The following is a 21,693-nucleotide window of genomic DNA, read 5'->3' as shown; positions in this document are numbered from 1 at the left end:
ACATTGGAAAAAGTGAAAGCTAGGCTTTTAGACTATTCACCATAGTCTAAAAGCCGTTTATGGTGATGAAACCCTTAACTGAAATATTCTGAGTTTGTGGGCCATAAAAGTTGGTAAAGTAGTTACTGAGGATGAAAATTGCCGTGGTTGACCAACTTTTGTGACTAATGATAAGAATAGAAGGATGTTCAAGAACTGATACAAGATGTCTGCTGTATCACATAATGCATCGCCACCCAGATAGACATATTGAAAGAACGAGTAGGACACATTATTGTACAACTAGACCTATTGTATGTTTGTGATGGAGGCTAAACTCAGAGAAAAGAACAGCAATAATGAAAGCAATGTTATGAACTGCTTCTGAAACAATACTGTGATGAGAGAGAAATAACTATCCTTTTAAATACTGCGACAGGAGTTGAAACTTGGATGCATCATCATGATCCAGAAAAAAACAGCTGAGCATGGAATACCAACACTGTATTTCATCAAAATGAAAAACGTAACCTGCAGAAAAAGATTTCTTATTTCAAAAATAGATCTGTAACCACCATTTAGACAAAAAATGACTACCTGGAAGCAAAGGTATTGACTGTAAATTCTGTGCAACACATAGAGATGTTAAAACATCTTAGGAGATGTGTGTCACAGAGCTGGTAATTTTGCAACATGATAATGCTCGACCATACACATCGGGTGCAACCACTCACTCATTTTATGATTCTTCATTGATAGTATGAGAAAACTGGTTCAGCACTGAGAAAAGTGTTGGAAAAATAAATGTAAGTTTCTGTAGAAAATAAAATGTACTTTTATCCCGTATTTGTTTTATTTGACAATCTTTGTTTTCATTTGCAAGTTATGAGTGACTGTGCATTACATTTTAGCCACTTCTCAAACAGAAAATGTAAAAATATTTAAAAAAAAGATACAATTTTAGGTTCATATTTTATATATTCTTATTTAAAAAAAAACACATACATTTACATTAATTAATAACACTATTAATAAATCTATATAAAAAATAATAAATAACAGTCTAGTAAGATTACTATATAATAAAAATTTTAATTTAAACATAAAATATACAGTCTAATATTTATGTATGATGTAGCAGATGAAACCAAGTAATTAAACAGAGATTATGGCAACTCTGAAGGTGAGATTTATTAAAAAGTAAAAATTTTCTGAAAATATTGCCTTAAAAAACAAAATAAACACATTAACTTATACTAAACTTAACAGAAATATATACATGAATGTTCGTTCATCAGTACCAAACAACTAAAAAAATAAATTGATAATATTATATCAAAACATTTACAATATTTTCAAAAGAGATTTAATATCAGGAATTACAAAATAATATTATAAATATTCTAGTTGAAAATAAAATCATTCTACTAAAGTATGCCAAAAAAATTGTAAATCCTTAAGAAAAACATGTAGCTAGGAAAAAAAAGAATAACATGAAATTGGTCCACAATTAGAACATTGATGTCATTACTAAAAATTGTAGTACAATCATCTGATATCATACAGCTGAGAGGTTGGAACAATAGTGCCGTACTAGCTCATATTTCTGTTTTATATGGTTTTATCATTCACAAGCCGATAATACTCATTTCTTGCATGGTTACATTTTTGGTGACTTTTTTCCTTTAAAAATAATTGCATAAATTGCAAAATTATTTAATCAAAAATGTTTATGCAAAATTGCATAAGCATGTAAAAAATGACACATTGCCCAAAATTTTATAAATATAACTATTTTAATATCAATTATTTGTCAATATAAATATAAAAAAGACATGAGTAAAAATAACCTAAGTACAAGCATAATTTTTAGAACGTAAAGTAAATTTAAAAATATATTTACTCTAATTACTTATGATATACTTTTTTTTGTATATTATCTTACGATAATAATTTCTCAACAGAACTAAACATAGGAGAGTGGATTGATAAGTCTGCAGCCTGACGTAAAGATGGTGCCAGCAGGTCTAATTCCTGGCTGGTATTCTTATAGTAATATTCTTCAATAGCTTACGTATAAGATTTCAGGTCAATAGCTTGGTTATTATACAACTGATGGCATTTTGAGCGAGATGCCTTTGTTATTCTCACAAAAATGGAAAAAGGCACGGTTATAAAATACTTTCATTTAAAAGGTTTAATGCCATTTCAGATCAAACAAGAAATGAACTCGACACTAAAAGACTCTTCCCCATCATATTCAATGATGGGGAAGATATTCAGTAGGTTTCTCAATTCAAAAAAGGTTGTTAGAGCACCGAGGAAGAACCACACTCTGGATGCTCCGCTGAGGTAGACTCCTGCAATTATAGAAAAGATTCATAAAATCGTGCTGGAAGGTCACAGATTAAAAGTGTGAGATAGCAGAGACTGTTTAAATATCAAAAGAATGTATATGTTACATTTTACATAACTTTTTTGGCATAGAGAAGCTCTGTGCAAGGTGGATGCTAATGCCGGAGCCCGACCAAAAGTTACAATGAAGAACTGTTTCATTCAACTGAGAATTTGGCGCTCTACAAGCTGAAACCCAGTGAATTTTTTCATCGATTCATAACTGGGGATGAAACTTGGATCCACCACTACACTCCTCCTGAAAGTAAACAACAATCAACACAGTGGACAGTGGCAGCTGAACCAACCCCAAAGAAGGTAAAGACAACTTTATCAGCCACTAAACATTATGGCGATTGTTTTCTGGGATTGTCTTTATTGATTACTTTGGAAAGGGTAACTATCAATGGTGAGTACTAAACTTACTATAACTTACTGCAACGATTGAACATCCACATCTAAAAAACAATCTTGTTTTGCTATGACAATGCATCAGCTCATTCGTCAGTTGCTGCAATGGCTAAAATCAATGAATTAAAGTTCAAATTGCTTGCTCATCCATCTTATTCACTAGATTTAGCACCCAGCGATTACCACTTATTTCCTAACCTTAAAAAATGACTTGGTGGACAATGATTTAAGAGCAACGATGAAGTTATTGATGCTGTATTTTGAGAAGCTTGATGAATCACATTATAAAAATCATGTAACTAAATTAGAGCTCTGGTATGAAAAATGTATTAGGCTTTGTAGAGATTGTATTGAAAAATAAAACCAAAAAATAAACCCAAAAAATGTTTTCATTATCAGGCTGGAAACTTATTAGCCCACCCTTGTATAGTTTTGTTTATTAATATGGGTTACATAGAATCTAACTTTCTTTTAAACACAACAAGTATGTCATTGAAAAATAACATATAATAAACTGCAACTGCAATGTACAATGTACCTTTATTGTAGGAAACTATTTATTTATTTATAAACAATATAATATGATAAAAATTATTACATATTTCTATAGCAAAGAGCTTGACCTTAAATTGTGGAATACAAACTAGGATTCATTGTATTGAAAAAATATACATTTATTATATACTAATGAGTTTGTTGAATAGCAAATATTTTGTTTCAAATATGTAACCACAATATGTTTATTTGAAATAATATGGTGTTATGTCAAAGAAGTTGTAGCAGGTATTTATGTATTAAATAGAATAATTACTCCTACGAAAAAAATTGTTAAACCATTAAGTTCAAGCCTTTTAAATAATCTAATATAAGAAAATTACCAAGATTTCAAAAACTTCAAATGTGTGACATATAGGTAAATTTAAAATATTACTAAAAATGACTAGAGGTAAAATATGTTGAAAAAATTTGCCATTCAGGGAAAAGTTTTCTTAACCATCAGATTAGGTATTACACTACAGGAAAATCGTAAAAAGTTTGACGATTTCATTCAAAATATCTAATCAAGCAATTTCTGAATTAGTTCCAGAAATATTTGGAGGAGATATTACAGCTTTTAAATAATGGATAAAAGCAGCATTTACTAAAATTTATTTACAGTGGATGATAAATGCAAATGGGTGGTGAATATGTATAACATAAAATAAAAGTATTAGGTTTTATTACAAACTTTTAGATTAGCATTTCTGAATGCGGTAATCATTCCTTCCGTGAAACTAATTCTCAGTTTAACTTTCTCAACAAAAAGTGCTACACAAAAAAATCAACCAGTATCTAAACATTATATTTTTATATTCACTTACTGTCTATTTTACAGAACAGATCTATGATGACTAAAGCAATAATAATATAAAAATACTAGAATTTTAGTACTAAAAGACAAAGGATAGCTTATTCAAAATACAGTTTAACTAATCCAGACATATAATACAATTTCATGGTAACCAACTGGAATGAATTTCATTTAACTAATAATACAACTAAAATTCAAGCAAATTAATTGGCTGATAGTGTTCTGTCTTCTGGGTTGCCAGGACCTCTCTCTATGACATAAAGTATACTTTTCATTTTACTATTTTTTGATAATAAGAAAAAACAGGAAGGATTTTTATAACTTTTCTATAATACGTTCTTAAAAATGAATACAAATTTCATATGTAAAGTTACTGCAAAGAGATCTAAACATATATATATATATATATATATATATATATAATATATATAAAAACAAAACTTATGTGCGTGATATTAACGGTTCAAATATCTGCTTAATCAACAATTTCTGTTTAACTTTGTACATGTACTCCAAACTTTTATTTATTATTTATTTATATTATTAATTGCAATACCTTTTTTCATTTATCTATTTTTTACCAAGCTTTTTTGATAAACAACCTTACCACTAAAGCATGGGAATACAGATAAAAAGTTTTATGGTATGTTAAGAACATCACAGATGTTACCAATATATATCAAATTTTATTACATCTAATTACTTAAATTATACAAGAATAATTGCATAAAAAAATTGCTTCCATATGTCTTTGGAAATAACTAACAAATCGGTGGCATTTTCTAACTATTTTTAAGTCTATTAAACCCAAATGTAGACATGTGACAACTGATTTTTATTTAAGTCTAATAATGTAAAAGACGATTCAATCATATTAATGCACTCTTGTAATTTACTTAATGAAATTTCAATTTACATGATATTCAATAGATTTTGAGAATAGGAAATTAATTGCAATTTTTTAATACATTAATTTACCATTAATTTATCTTTAATCATTTAAGAAAATAAATTAAGGTTAATTTCTAATTCATAATTAATTTTAACTGACCATTCAAATCAGAAATCTACGGGTTATTCCACAATAGTAGGTAGACTATCAAGACACTGACATAAGGAAATCTAATGTCGATGGGTACATCCAATTTGATTTTTTAACATTTTACTACTGCAGGCACAAAAGCAGTAACTTAATTACAGTTCTAAGTTACATTGTAACCATAATTTATCTAGTAACTTGATACATACTTATATCATAAAGTTTATTACTCTGTGTGTGTGTGTACGTGTGCGCGCATGTGCATACACACACACACACACATATATATATATATATATATATATATATATATATATATATGCTTTTTTTAACATTTATATAGCAGTCTGTAACTGACTTCTACACGTTTAAATTATTTTCATCACTACTTCAATTGAAGAATTGAAGTAGTGATTGCTGACTTGCAATCTAACTTGCACATCTACAAATTAGAAGCAATTAATATAAAATAAATTATAGCATAATGATTTGTATTATTAGAATTTTGCCTCTTAATTTTATATTATATGTAGCAGAAATTTCTCCTGTTATTTTTCTTGCCAAACTCCTTAATAAAATATTATAATAAATTACATTACCTCTGAAATAAACTAACAATGTTAATTTTCTAATTATATTTTTCATTAATGCTGCTGGTCATCAAGCATTACTTATTGAGAACACCTCTTGTTTCATTATACTTTTGAAAGCTTTTTATTCATTAGTAATTTAATTTTATTTCAAATATCTCTGAGCTAAAATTGTAAATTCTATATTTTATTCACAGATTTTTTACCTTCTGCAAGTACAGCTCATTTTACACCAAATATAAAATATCAAACTCGGTATATTTTGATTATTCAGAGAAACATGTAAAATTCTTAGTAATTATAACCTAACATCTCTGTATAAGCTACAAAATGATGATTTCAGGTTTAGTATTTAAACTTAAAATGTACAGCATCAACTGAGAAATTCTTGAAAGCAATCCCCTTTTTTAATTACCAGGTAAAAAGATATAAAAATGACAGAACATTTTTACTTAAAGAGACTTGACTCGGTTTCATAAGCAACATCATACAATTATATTTCATTACATAAAAATTATATCATACACTAATAACTATCTGACAGACATACAATACAGTATTTTATATGTATGTACATATATAAACAAAAAAAGTTACCTAAAATTAGCAACTAATATAAATATGTAATCTGCATGGTAATAAATGTGATAAGACAAAATTTCAATTTACAATAAAACTTCCTTATGCTAAATACATATATACACATACAGTATGAATAAAAATTTGAATAATGCATGATCTGTAAGTTATTCACAGCAGCCACATTTGCATAACACCAATGCTAAGTTTTTCTTTACATCTGATCAGTTCCACGACAATTATGGCTCACAATACATCACATATAAACAATAAATAAAACAAAAATGCATAATAAATACAACGTGTATCATGAAGAGGTCAGTCTACATCTTTGATCAGTTTCTGGTATTTTATTTATCGGTTTTAACTTTTCATATGAACACTAAAAAATTACAAAAATGTTAACATTAAATTGTTACACATAAATAAATTACAACCTTTCAATATAAATCTCCATTTTGCTATGGTTACAGGATAGATCATTTTTGAACTGGCCAAAAAGTTTTGGATTAGATTTAACTGCTTTTGAATATATATTTTTTTATCAAGCTCTTAGAAAAACTGTACTTCCATAATCTAAATATTGATGAGTTAATAAAATTTTTCAAATCTTTCATGTGTGCATATATATCATCTATGGCCATTGCTTTCAATATGTAGTCAGAGAGGATAATTCAATTTAAGTAGTCATGCAAAAAATTTTCTCATAGTTTCAGCTTGTAAATATTAGTAATTTCAGCCTTTGGTAATTTTCATTAAACGTTCATTTAACTTTCATCGGTAATAGATCGTTTTGCTGTAAAATATATTTCAACTACAGTGGAACACTGATTTTCTAGTTGTTAAATTATCCACACACTTATATCATCATTAAGCATTTAAATAAATCTAAAACACCATTCAAATAAAGCTTTGCTTCAATAGGGAATTTGTTTTTATTAATCTCTGTGTTTACTCAGTTTTTTAATTATCTTTTTTGTAATTTGTGTAGCACAAAACATACGTAAATTTAGGACCTGTGTTAGATTAATTATAAAATTAACTTCTGAAAAGATTGGTGGAGACACATTTTATTAGTCAAGTATGAACTACGATGTTATGACTTACAACCAGGGCCATCACACAAAAAAGATCGTAAATAGTGATCTACCACTATGGCCTGGTTGAAGCAGCAAAGCGATTGCAATTCTACTCAGATTCTTTACTTAAAATGATTACTTGATATAGCAGCTCGTAAACAAAGAATTAAAGCCGGAACAGATTATAGATTTTTTTTTCAAGAAAAAATTGTCTTTTTTTGATTACCGACTATCACTAAGTTTTATTGTATTAAATGTATATAATTTTTTCAATTTTTTTGTAATTGTTTTTTTGTTGTGGTATTTTTAATACCACATAATAACAGCTCAAGTTATCTTCAATACATTTGTTAAACTTTTTTTAATAAGATTTTTAATTATTTTTTTTTTTATAATACAGTAATCAAAGCTCAAAACGGTAATCTCAAACAATAATCAAAACAGTAATCAATTTTAATTTCTTTTAGATAATTTTTGTAAACTATGATTTTTTAATAGCAAATTTCTACTCATGGATGTTTTGTAATGTAATACTGTATCTGCCTTTTATTACATTGAACATATCTTCTGAGTAGCTTTTTAATTTTTACTGAAATAAATTTATTTTCTCATATTTTCATCTTTTTATTAAGTATGATACCATTAAATATCGGAATGATACATCCAGCACACACGATGTCTTTTTCAATTTTTCTATCATCCAGATTGACCTTTGCAAGGCTGAATCCACTGTATAATCACTCACTGTTCCACAGTGTTGAAAACTGGAGTTTTATTCTGCAAAGAAAACGGGGGGTGTTTCTTTGCATGCAACAAAAACGAAATAGGATGTTTTATAAAATATTTTTATTATATAAGTGACTGTGAGATATTTTAAACCAAATTGACCAGTAAATAACATACCCATAACAGATCAAAAATGTAAAGCACAGCATATAACTACTAAGTCTAAACTACATACTGTTTTATATGGCCCATCTTTAATCAGAGGCACTAATGGTTAACACTAATAGCTTTTTAGTGTAAAACCATAAAGGAAATTTTCAACTTTTATTATCTATATAATGATGTTCATTTATTAATTATCAATACACACTACACTATTTATAGAACTATGTTGCATAAAGAACAGTATGCACCTTTTTATGTCAAAAACACTTGCCAAGGTATTGGCACGTGTTTTTGACAGTAGTTCAAAGAAAATCCTGAAGAAACTATCTTGAAAAAAAAATTCCTCCCTTAAATTATCTCACTGATATCGTCTCCTAAAGGGAATGATTTTAATATACCTTTTATCAATTGACTAGTAAATTGCACAGCTTCTAAAATTCAAAATTTGATTGTATTACTGATAAGGCTTAAGTTTATTGAGAGGATTAACATAAAGTTCATAAGAGGAGGAAAGAGCAGATTGTTAATTCTTGAAAGGATCTTGAATGTAAAAATAATTTTCAAAATTCTGAAAAGTTAGATGCTATGGTACTTTTGCCAATTGTTCTTTTAAAATAAGCATTATGATCAATTCAATTGTCAGCTACCTGAAATAAATTGTAACTACCAAAAAGAACACAACCATTCTCAAGAAAACAAGCATCCCGTGCCAATTTTACTACATAAAGCGAGGAGTGAAGTAGTTTTCCATTTATGTCTTTCTTCACAGAATTTAATATACAGTTGCATACCATACTATGCCGAATCCACTGAAATTTAGGTGATATTTAGTCCTAAGAGATATTTTTAATCTCCTTCATTCACCATACTGATTGACAAGTTGTATGTTGAACATCATTACTTTTAGAGAAAGCAATACAGATAAAAAGCTCACTCTAGTACCTCAAATACTTTTTTTACTTAACAGTAAAAAAACTGGGAATGTACTCATCATAATATTATTTAATTTTAAAACCATGCAGCTAAAAAATTACTTAATAATAAATATAACTACTGTGAATAACTTCTATACATATGCACAAGGAGTTCTTGTTTCTATTCTTAAAAATATTCAATGTAAAGATAATGATCGCTATAAAAGAAGTAAACTACAAACAAGCGGAGGCTGTTTGAAAATTATATGAAAACATGTTTCCTTTTTTTTTTACTACAGAAAGGTTGGACAAAATTTTCCACATTTACATAAAAAATAAATAGTATTTACATATAAAAATTAAACTTTCTAATAATTGCTTTTTGACTGAAAGTATACTTTTCATAAATCCATTTAGCTATTTTCTTCTGAATAAATTAAAAATGTCAGTAAGTCAGCAATCATTTTGAATATACGCTATTGTAGAGCAATTAAAAAGTATTTATCTTAATTTTAAGCCTAAATATTCCTTACTATAAACTTCATAAAACACTTTAATTCAAATTAAAAGATAGCTACAAATAGTAATATATTCTTCATTTAAAATTACATAAATAAGTTCAAGTCTGTGGCAATTAATGTGTCTTGTAAGATCAAAATGTATGCACCGTGGTACAAATAAAGCCATAATCAAAATCACCATCACAGAAGTCAGTTTTATTCAGTTAAATAAGAGATTTAATTGCCTTATGATAATAAATCTGATTTATGATTGGTGATGTCTATATTTATTTTTTAAAACACTTAAATTTCTAAATAAGCGAAATTATTATTTTGTTCGGAGTTGAGTAAACACATTTTAGTAATTTGTTAAAAAAAAAAAAAGATTGTCTTAATGACTTCAACAAACTAGTATCATACTAGTTATAGTTAAGAGGATTTTAATAGCAGCACTGAAAATAAAACTAAATTATTAAGAATAAGATACAAGAACGCCCTTTTTTATATACATATTAATTTTTATAAATGTTATTCTACATTATCATTATATATAATTAACATAGCAAAACCACTAAAATACAGAGATAGTAAATACATAGCACCATAAGGTACTAAAAACAAAGAATAATAAAAAAGTAAAAATTCTAGAACAATACATCAGTAAATACAGATTAAAATAGCAAGATGGGTTATAAATAATATACAGGTGTTTCTCTTTTTTTACTAAAACCATATGAATAAATACTAAAATTCATTAATCTAATTACTACACTTACAACACTATTTCACCATCTAACAACAAGATCCTATGTTACATAACTTCTATCAACCACTGTAATCTATCTGTACATGATATTGATTCTGCTGAAATGGTCATCTAATAAATTTAACTGATGGTACCGTGTGAAACGGCAATGAAAGTTGAAATCACTCAGTAACTGGTCCCAAGATTCCAAAATACCATGTACCACAATCGTTTATGAACACTTAGACTTAAAAATTTTCATCTTATAAAAGGTTCAGTCATGAAGATGATAAATCATTACGTACATTTACAGATTGGGATAATTACTAATAAGAAATAAGATTGAAATAATACAGCTTATAATGGTAAAATAGGCAAAAAAGGTAGATTAGAATATATTAATGAAAACTATATTCTCAAAGTGAGAAAATTAAACTAAAATGTTTACCTCCAATTTGTGTTCATTATGAATCTGGCAAGAATTTTAAAATCAAAATACTAAACCTTTTTTAAAGGTAAGAACAAAGGGGACAGAAGGTACAATACTGCATTTCAATTCATGACCACAAGGATATCAAATGATGTAAAGAGAACAGGAATGTTTTCGCCACATTATACATTCATATAAATTTGTTAAATGAAGATATCATGATATACATTCAACTATACGAAATCTGTAGAAATCCTTGAAATGGCAAAATAAATTTTACCGTGACCATAAAACATTGTGAAAAGTAATTTTCCAGAATTTATGTGACACCACTTTATAAAAAATGTACACCCATTTGATCTTCACTTGAAAAATAACGAAATAATGGTCTCTTATAAGTAATATGTGATTTTTGTTAAATAAGTAAAACAGTATGTATTCATATGGTTTCCACTAGGATAAAAATAACCTGTATATTATATACGATTCATTTTCACTATTTGTTAACAGTTCTTGACTATTATTCTCTTTTCTACTTTTGTTTTAATAGCCATCTAGCATTTTTATTTATTTCTACTAAATGTAAAATTCATTAACATAAGTATATGTTAATTAATCATTAATTATGTTGTTAGAACTGTTATAATTTTATTTAAAGATAAATTATTTTCAACTAGTATCATGGTAAAATGTAACATTTTTAATACTGATAAATTTACATATGGTTACATGTGTAATTATTAATGATTTATTACAAAAAAAGAACTAAAACATAAAACAAAGTGATAAAATATATAAAAATTCTAATATTCTGTCTGTATTTTGCTGGTTTGGATGTAAATAAGATTTATTAAATATATAAAAATTATTTATGAATAAAAAAAGTACAATTTTCTTAATTTATTTGTATTTTGTAATAATATAATCATTTATAACATAAGTAATGTAAAGAATATACAGTAAAATGACAAGCGTAAGGCAACTTCATATTACAAAATTACCATGATGTAAACCAAACGATGTTATTTTTTAATTTACAATGTATATCCTTAAAACATTATAGTGCAGATGATAAAAAATACATCATTATTCAAAACAATCCCAGTTTCTATATTTAAAATTAATTAATTCTCTATGAATTACTTTAATTTTTCTTTTTTGTAACTAATATTATAATTAGATGTAAATGTTACCTCAACGGCTTCCAAAATAATAATAAAATTTTCTTAATATTCAGTGACCCTTTTTTTTTACTGATACTACAGTATGGTTATCCATGTTTAATACCTTTTTTATAGCCGATTAGTTTTTTGACATGCAGACAAACATAACTGTAAACAAAAAATTCTAAAATTAATCTATTTTTTTATGAAATCTGATATTAACAATAAATAATGCATATAGAAATGCTTCTATTTATAAAACAAATGTTAAATTTTTTTAAACCATTTGATGTATAACATGTTTATGTATAACAATAAACCTCGAAACTACTAACCTAATTTTTATACTTATGACAAGGTGAAAGATAAAATTAAATATTTTTGCACTAATTGCACATTTTTTGCTGTAGACCACCTTCCTTATGATTAAGATATTTTATTAATCAAATTAAGGATACCCTATTAGAAATTGTATTATTCTGATAGGTCAGTTTCTGTTAGTAAAAACCTCATTACAGAAAGAATTTACTTGGGAACAGCAGATTAAAAATTATGTATAACTGAAATTCTCACTATATTTAAGTATTCTATCTTAATAACTTTAATCTACCAGTTACATATTTACAGCAAAAAAAATGATCAAATGAAGCAATAACTGTTAATCTGAAGAATTAATGAATCTATTACAGTGGGGCATTAATTATCTGAAAGCTCTGTTGAATATTACTGCAGAGCAACATTAAATGTTTTCATGGAAAAAAATGTTGTTCAATACATGTAGTTCCTGGGCGAGAGGCATGTAGGAATTTGTAGCAAAAATGTATTTCTTTAGTTAAAAAAGAAAAAATTTGTAATTTTTTAATATGTTTTTAAAAGTATATTATGTATACAGTACAGTAAAATTATTCTAATAATACTAATTGACAAGTGATCTGTAAAAATATAATATTGATTTGTGGTATTTCACTACAATGTTTAATGTTTTATAATTGGGAAATTTCCTAATTTACATGTAAATTTCAGTATTCAAATATGTCACTCTTCTCTTTTCCTGTTTAGCCTACAGTAATTACCTCTCAGATAGTACTTCATAGGATGAATGAGGATAATATATATGAGTGTAGTCTTGTACAGTCTCAGTTTGACCGTTCCTGAGACGTGTGTTAAATGAAACCCAGCCACCAAAGAACACCGGTAACCACGATCTAGTATTCAAATCAGTGTAAAAATAACTGACTTTATTAGGACTTGAACGCTGGAACTCTCGACTTCCAAATCAGCTGATTTGGGAAGACGCATTCACCACTAGACCAATTCGGTGGGTTATGCAAATATATCAGCTTTATACAACCGGAACAATTCCATTGAAAATAAAAAAAACTTAACCACACTGAATAAATAGGAAAGAAAATTTTAAAATGAACAAAAAAGTGTTTTAGTCAGCAATAAAAAAAATTTCATTTTATTTTGAAAAGAGTTGGTGACCGATTCCCTTGTACACAATTCTCCTCTCCCAATCCATCTTATGTTAAACAAGGTACAATGTGCAAGCTGGTAACTACCATTTAGATAATTCTTCAGAGGATGATATGTATGAGTGTAAATGAAATGTAGTCTTGTACATTCTCAGTTCGACCATTCCTGAGATGTGTGGTTAATTGAAACCCAACCACCAAAGAACACCAGTATCCATGATTAGGTATTCAAAAACTTGATAGACCTACCTTCTAAAATGTCAACCTTTTTCTTTAATGTATGAAATACAATTTATACATTACTTCATCCCACCATCACATTTTATTGTCTGCATAACGTGATTAAAATTCTCCCACCAACGATCAAAGCTCTTCTGAGAGATGATTTAGGTGTGCTTATGACTGTTTTTCGTGTATCTTTTCAAAATTTTAGAATTTTCTTAAAGGATTTTAATATTTTTTATTTAAAATAACATATTTTATTTATTTGTATTTTTTTAAGAGGAAAAATGAAATAAAACCATTATTAAATTAAAGAAAATAATATATAATGTTTTACACATTATAATAATATACTTATTCTATTTTTCTCTATATTGTGGTTATTTTTTAATGATTTTTTTTAAATTATGCATGACTACACTGCTAAAAATACAATGCTGATTTAGGAAATCATAATTGATGGTTCAAGAATTAAATGCAAAAAAAAATATTACAAAAAATAAAGATTTAACAATAATTTTTCATAATAGGAAAAAATAACATTACCTAAATCTTTGTTTCGTTTAGCTCAACATATGTAATACAGAATAAAATTTTATTCATGAAACAGTTTCTCTGGTCTGTTTTAGAGAATAAAGTATCCCTAAACATAAACTGATATCAATTGTACTTTATAGCACGGTCTAATGTTAAATTTCATGAATCTTATATTTTGATTTAAAAACACAAATTCACATATACAAACAAAATGTAACATCTCATAAATAAACATACAGGGTATATGACATTTTATTTTTTATCTTTTGTAGAAATATAAAACATTAACTTTTTATATGTATGTTTATTAGTAGAATAACAATCATCAAAAAATTCAATTACATAGCAGACTTCCACACATATAACACTGTAATTAACAGTTAAAATTTTTATTTATTATTATTTATTTGTATATATTATTTTTTATTTCTTGGTTTATATTCACCATATAAACTCAAAGCTTGTATGTAGGAACATAGAATGAAAATTTTATAGCTTATTAAAAATGTCATGTGATCGAAGAATATTCTAGGTAAAAAGCTAAGGCACTATCACTCTGCCGGAGAGATAGGCAAATTAATCAAATAAGAATATATAACAAACTTCAAAATGAGGGGAAAATATAAAGTAAAATAATTTTATAAATTTTAAGAAGTACTGATTTCTACGGTCATCAGTCACTGTAAACAACATATGATGATAAAAACTACCCTCAACATCATTTAAATTTAATGATCTACAAAAACCAGTTTATTAAACAGACTTGGGGTGTTAGAATTTCAGCTTTCATCACACCATTCAATTTTCAGGGTAATCACAGAGATATTTCAGGAGATGAAGAACTTGTTTGTATGAAAAAGCAGTTTTCTATATAGAAAAAAAACATTTCTTCTAAAGAATGGAGAGAAAAATTAATAACTAATTACAATTTGTGCAATTTACATTCAAATACTGAATTGTAAATTTACAAATTGGAAAAAATAACTTGAAAATAAAGAGTGAGATAAGTTATAAAAGCATAAAACAAAAACAAGATTTATTTTTAAATCAATTTTTTATAAAAATAATGATAACTTTCATTCATTTTCTTCCAGATTAAGTTATTTTTTTGATAAAATTTGTTTGAAGTCTCTAGTATAAATTCAATTCCTTTTTTTTACAGGTATTATAAATTAGCTCATGGAACAGTGAGAATAACAATTTGAAAACAACTATCAAATATTTTATACTAGTATAAGAGGGTGTGCAGCATAATATATTAATATGCTGATTTTATCAGCAAACTGATTATAGAAAGAAAGAAGCAATGAGGTATACTTAGCTGAAGAAATGAGATTATATAGCAGAAGTATCTACCTTAATTTCAAAATAACTGAAATAATGCTACAGAACTGGTACATTACAGTCATTAAATATTAATTAAGTGAATAAAAACAAGCGCAATCTATAATGGTGTTTTTGTTTCAGTCCAATATATTGGACGATTCAGCTACAGCCATTATTATATATCAGCTGTTATTTAGCTGATTGCTATAACTGTTATTTTATAAAAAGTTTCAAAATTTTATTATTTTTAAGTATAAGGGGCTCATGTAAGAATCATTAAGAAAGATCAAATTTGTATTTTTTAAGGTGTAACAACTATGTTGAATTTTAATATTCAAATATGAAAACTTAAAAATGACTACATTATATTTTGAGCAGGTATAATTTAACGTCTGTAATTCATCACTAAATACTAGAAAAGCAGAGAATCTTTTCCTTAACTAATATGTTTTCTTCAAATAAATTACACTAGCAATAATGTAGAAAAAAAGAATAGATTTTTTTCTATCAAATGATTCAGAAAATATAACTCATCAAAAACAGCTTTTCTTACATTATCCATTCTATAAAAATTTATTAATAGAAAAAAGTAAGCAATACAACATGATTATATACAAATTTCAAAACTGTTATAAAAATAGGCAAGATTTAATCATACATATCAATCAGGTTAGGTAGTTTAAACAGTTTTATATACAATTATAACACTATAATTTGGAGAGAGGTCTGTTGTATTTATTTACTGCATAAAAAACAAACACAAAATAGATTAAGAGAAAAATGTTTATTCTCTAAAATAATAGTAACAATATATTTTTTATGTATTGGATAGGAAAAATTATTACAATATTATACTACATTAAACATTTTCTAATTCTATAATAAACGTATAAATTACACTAAAATAATATTAATAGATTCATTTTTAAATCTGCATACAATTCAACTATTTGAACCTAAGCTGCTTAATTTAAAAAAAAAATAATGTAGTAGAACTTGCAAACAACAAATCAGGTTTTAACGATAATAGTAAAAAAAGCATAAAAATGATCTATCTGTTTTATTTTATAATACTTTTATTTGGTTTTAAATGAAATAGTAACATTTATCGATTTACAGAAATATTTTGACAAAGGGTGTTCAAACTTGATTATTGGAAATGATAAAGAAATCAGGACTCACCCAGAAAGATAAAAGAAGAATCCTAAATATTTACAGATCACAAAATAGAGAGACAGATATAAATGGTCATAAAAAAATATATATACAAAAAAGAAAATGAAAGAGACGTAACACCTAATTGTATTTTTACATACGGTACACCATGTGGTGTACCGTATGTAAAAATATTTGATAAGGAATATGTACTACAATAAATGCCTCCATGGTATTAAAAAATGAATAGAGCTTTAGTCAACTCTACTAATGCAAAGTGACACTACTTACTAAATGAAATCTGTATATCGCTACAAATAAAAATTTTATTATGCTGACAGATTAAAATTTATTGTAAATAATTATATGAAAATATTAAACTAAATGATTAACAGGAAATATTAACACGTCACATTAACAGGGAAATCAGCAAGCAAAAGTTGATAAAAGTAAATAAACAACACTTCTCATACAAGTATTGCAATACTTCTCATAAGTAGAAAAAAACACATTTTTTTTAATTTACTTCTTACTGAAGTTTTTATTGTCATTTAATCCCTTCAAAAATTATCAGTTTCATCACTGACCACCATGTTCAGCGATACCCAAGTCGGGGGGTATCGCTGTTAGTTCTTATTCATATTTTCATTGAATAGAAAGCTTCCTTTTTTTACTCAATAAATATATAAATAAATATTACAAACAAAAATTTCATTTATCTATTTTTAATAGTTTTTTTTATAATTTTTAGAAAATTGCCTGTTTTTGAGACCTACAAGGTAGAAATTTCCCCTAAAATAAATATAAAGATTAAAGTATACAATAAATACAACTTATCAATTTAATTTTAATAATATCATTAAGGAATTTATAAAAATTACAATACCTGATATTATGGTGAAATCAAAGAAAATTATACTGACAGCCAGATGAAAAAAATTATTTCTTACTTCTTTAAATACTAATAAAAGTTTACTTATAAGATTATTCAACCTAATCTGCATTGACTTCTCAATATGGGAAATTTTTCCAAACAACTAAACTGCACTATGGGACTCAAGTGATGCCAAAAGAATAATTAACAAGCATGAAATAATATATAAGGAGGATATACAATATGTAACTTTAATAAAATAAAAGGTGTTAGAATAAGTAACACTTGTTATACCATAACTATACTGCAGAAGATTACAAAGCTGAGAAGTGTTATCAATGCTTTATTTAACATATAACTTGTACTTATGAAATTTCTGTTAGTTTTAATTGCAAAATTATTATTTTATGAATAATAATCTCTATTAGTTAGCTATCAAACAAGAATGTGGTATGCATGTTAGATAGCATCATTAAAAAGATTATTCATAAACGATCTGACAAGAGATACAAATCAATTCAGAAACTGGTATAGCCATTCTCAAGATAATAAATCTAACAATATGACAGTTAAGGTGAGATTATTATATGTTCCATGCAAGGCAGCATAATAGGAAAAGTGAGGAGTGAAGTGGTTTACCTCTCCTTTCTTCACATCAGCATAACAAACCCACAGAAATGCAGGTGATATTCAACCTTCAAAACTAAAATTTTGCCCTGCTCATCGCAAGTACTGGCTATATAATGAAAATCATTACACTCAAGAGAATGCAACTCTGATTAGCACTGCTTGCTTAAACCTTAGATGTTTATATGTATCACGACCATAAGAGAGAAATTGGAAAAAAAATGGTACAAAGAAATATTAATAAGTCACTTCTATGTATTATGTATACTGCCTCTACCCAGAAAAGGATAAGAATGAAATATTGAGTCTAAAAAAATAGTTGTGATAAATAACTAGTAAGCTATAAATTTTAGGTAACTAACTGAATTATGGATGTGAGTATGTTTATTCAAAATAATAAGCGTAAAATGCCAAGCCATTTAAACCGAGAACCTTCCAGATGAAAGACAGAGATAATATCATTATCCCATACACGTCAGTCATACAATAAGTAGTACCTAGAGTAGTACTTAAGGTACTGCGGTCTTGTTATAAGCTATTTTTACTGTATGCATATATGGATATAAACAAGACTGAAAAATTTACTAGAAATAACAATAAAATGCCATTTAATGAAATTAATAATTTCAATAAGGCCAATATTTTTATATCTAAAGCTACCCATACAGCCTGCCAACCAGTTGTTTTATGATCGATGACTATATTTATAAATGACCAGATTTCACTTTGTCTTTACAAATGACTAATCAAATAATTTAGGTCATTCACGGACATTTTGTTAATTTAATAATAAGTGAAAATTCTCCTTCTCTTTTGCAAACCTACATAAACATTTCAGTCGATAACTGAATTTAAGTTTTTGGTAATCATTTATATATCGATCTAGTTATATATCTGATGATCCGATTTTATTTTATAATCATGCATCAAATATCTCCAGTATACTGACCAAATTATCACTTACAATCTACAAAGTGGCCCCAATTAATTTGAGCAATTCTTTAACAATTTAATCTTTAATAATCAAAACATTCAATGTATGAGCAGCTTAACACTAACACAGTATGTACAAAAGATCATAAGTGCCAAATCCTCCAACTTGAGGATATCATTAATATAATGTTATAAATGAAATATTGTCAAAATTAGGTAAATCTTTCAATTTCACTAATGTTTGTTTATTAAAAAAACAACATTACAACACAAAACTGCCAAATCAATTATAATGAAAACCATAAGGGTAATTAAAAAAAAAAAAATCAAAATAATAATGTAAATATTTAGATATAAAAAAGTATGTATAGCCCCCATTTTGTTATGGCCAGAGGTTAAAAATTCAAAATAAAAAATTGTACAATTTAATGTAATCATCAACAACATTTAATTTTTATTTATTACTATATATACAAATTTTAATTATTGATATTAGAATAAAATCTATGTAGATAAAAAATTAAAAAAAATAATAATAAAAACTGCACAAACTGTTACATTTTACTAATTAAATGTGAGATCACTCATTATGACAATATAAAAGTTTTAAATTAATTATATCATATAAATGTGAATAATAATTCTATTTTATTATATATATATTGAGTTATAGTAGGAAAATAGTAATAGTAATAATAGGAAAAAGCATACTTAAATTTACGAAATGTTAACGTGCGCCAGATTTAGAATGTGCAATCAGCCACTGCAGTGTAATATCAATATTATCTTTTTCTTTGCATGAAATCGAATAACAACATATTTCCCTATCTTGAACAACTGAAAGATTCCTGAAACACAATAAACATTAAACATTTATTAAAAATAAAAAATATGTGCGTGTTTGTTTTGTGTGTAGGTATATATATACATTTTTTCTTTTTTTTTCAAAAGCAAAAACAAGATTCAGCAATCCACCACAGTACAGAACCAAATAAGAGCTCTAACCTTATTTTTTTCATTTTTATTACTCTCTCTTATGTATCAATAGTGCTTTTGAGGAATTCCTAGTCATCGGTTGATTAAAATTTCAATACTACATATATAAAAAATGTATAATCAAATAATTAAAATTCTTTAATCATCTTTGTGGCTAGCCACTAAATACATCACTGTCTATTTATATTATTACAGACATATATTATTTATATTTATATAGACAGAGCTGTATTTAGTGGCTAGCCACAAAGATGATTAAAGAATTTTAATTATTTGACTACACATATTTTGTACATGTAATAACTAGGTATTTTAATGTGTAATTTTTAAATTGTAATTTTAATCAACTGATGATGAGGAATTTCTCGAAAGCACCACTGATACATAAAGGAGAATAAAAAAGAAAAAATAAGGTAAGAGCTCTTATTTGGCTCTGTACTGTGGTGGACTGTTAAATGTTGCTTTTGCTTTTTAATTAGTACAGAGGAAAATATGAACATTATTTTCTTGCTCCAAAATTGACAGGACTCCCATAAATACATAAATCCAGCATCCCAATATGACCTTTGATTGATTTTATATCTACTCCATCCTATACTAGTCCAAAATAATAGATAAATTCCTTAGGATAAAAATGAATTTATATTATACATTGTACTTATAACATAAAAAATTGGTATGAATTTGTAAATAAATTAAAAAACTTAACAGTTGGCAAGTTATTAACAGTTTGTAAGTTTTGATATAAGAAACATGTATCCTAGCATACCTATTGATAAAACAATTTATATAACAAGAAATAAATGTCAACAATATTACTTTGAATTTAACTACAAGTGATATACACAGGAAAATACTTTGCCTATGGGATTTCTTTTGTCAGGTATTATGTCAGAGATATACTTGCAAGATCTTAAGAATAAAATAGTTATGGCATTATTCACACACATAAGGCTTTATTATGGACTGTTTTGGTTTATTATGTTGATGATGTTTTTTGTTGCTTATGATCCATTATAAATAATGGATAACACCTTGTTATTTTAAATAAACTTAATTCATTTTATAACAATTTAAAATTTATTTTTGAAATAGATATTAACAGAACAATAAATTTTCTAAATGTCAGCATTGAAATTAACAAAAATAATCAAATTGTAACTTCAGTATATAGAAAAACTATAGCCAATAAAGTAACAATTTAGAGAAAATCATATCATTCTTGGTCTCATAAAATTAGCACATATACAAATATGATTAACAGAGGAGCTACCCATTATGCACAAAATAATAAAGAAAAATTAAACACAGAAATAAATATCTTAAAGCAAATTGCAATTTAAAATGGAGATAGTGTTTTGTTAATTGATAATACATATAAAAAACAAACATCAAATCTTAATAGCACAATAACTTTAAAACCATTGCAAAACACACAGAAGATTGATAATGTTTACTCAAAATATTCATACACTAACATTAT

At 26.4% G+C, this 21,693-nt stretch overlaps 1 protein-coding gene across 3 annotated transcripts in view; it reads right to left on the bottom strand.

Moving 5' to 3' along the window:
* Positions 1-813: 813 nt before the first annotated feature.
* Arl8 (ADP-ribosylation factor-like protein 8) overlaps positions 814-21,693 on the bottom strand; it is a 43,016-nt gene continuing 22,136 nt past the window's right edge. The window contains exons 4-6 of one of the 3 annotated variants that reach the window (XR_012758468.1): positions 19,926-20,062; positions 12,096-12,233; positions 814-6,725 (exon numbers count right to left, since the gene is read on the bottom strand). Coding sequence is in view for 2 of the 3 variants with exons in the window: in XM_075379751.1 (XP_075235866.1) it covers positions 19,942-20,062 (121 nt within the window). In the remaining variant the exon portion in view is untranslated. Of the gene's footprint in view, positions 12,234-19,638; positions 20,063-21,693 lie in introns of those variants that run through there. The other 2 variants (XM_075379751.1, XM_075379748.1) reach the window with 2 other exon arrangements.

This window comes from Lycorma delicatula, chromosome 12 (assembly GCF_047948215.1).
Source record: "Lycorma delicatula isolate Av1 chromosome 12, ASM4794821v1, whole genome shotgun sequence".
Classification (NCBI taxonomy): Eukaryota; Metazoa; Arthropoda; class Insecta; order Hemiptera; family Fulgoridae; genus Lycorma; species Lycorma delicatula.
The sequence above is the reverse complement of the archived record's forward strand: the minus strand, read 5'-3'. Positions and strand labels throughout refer to the sequence as shown.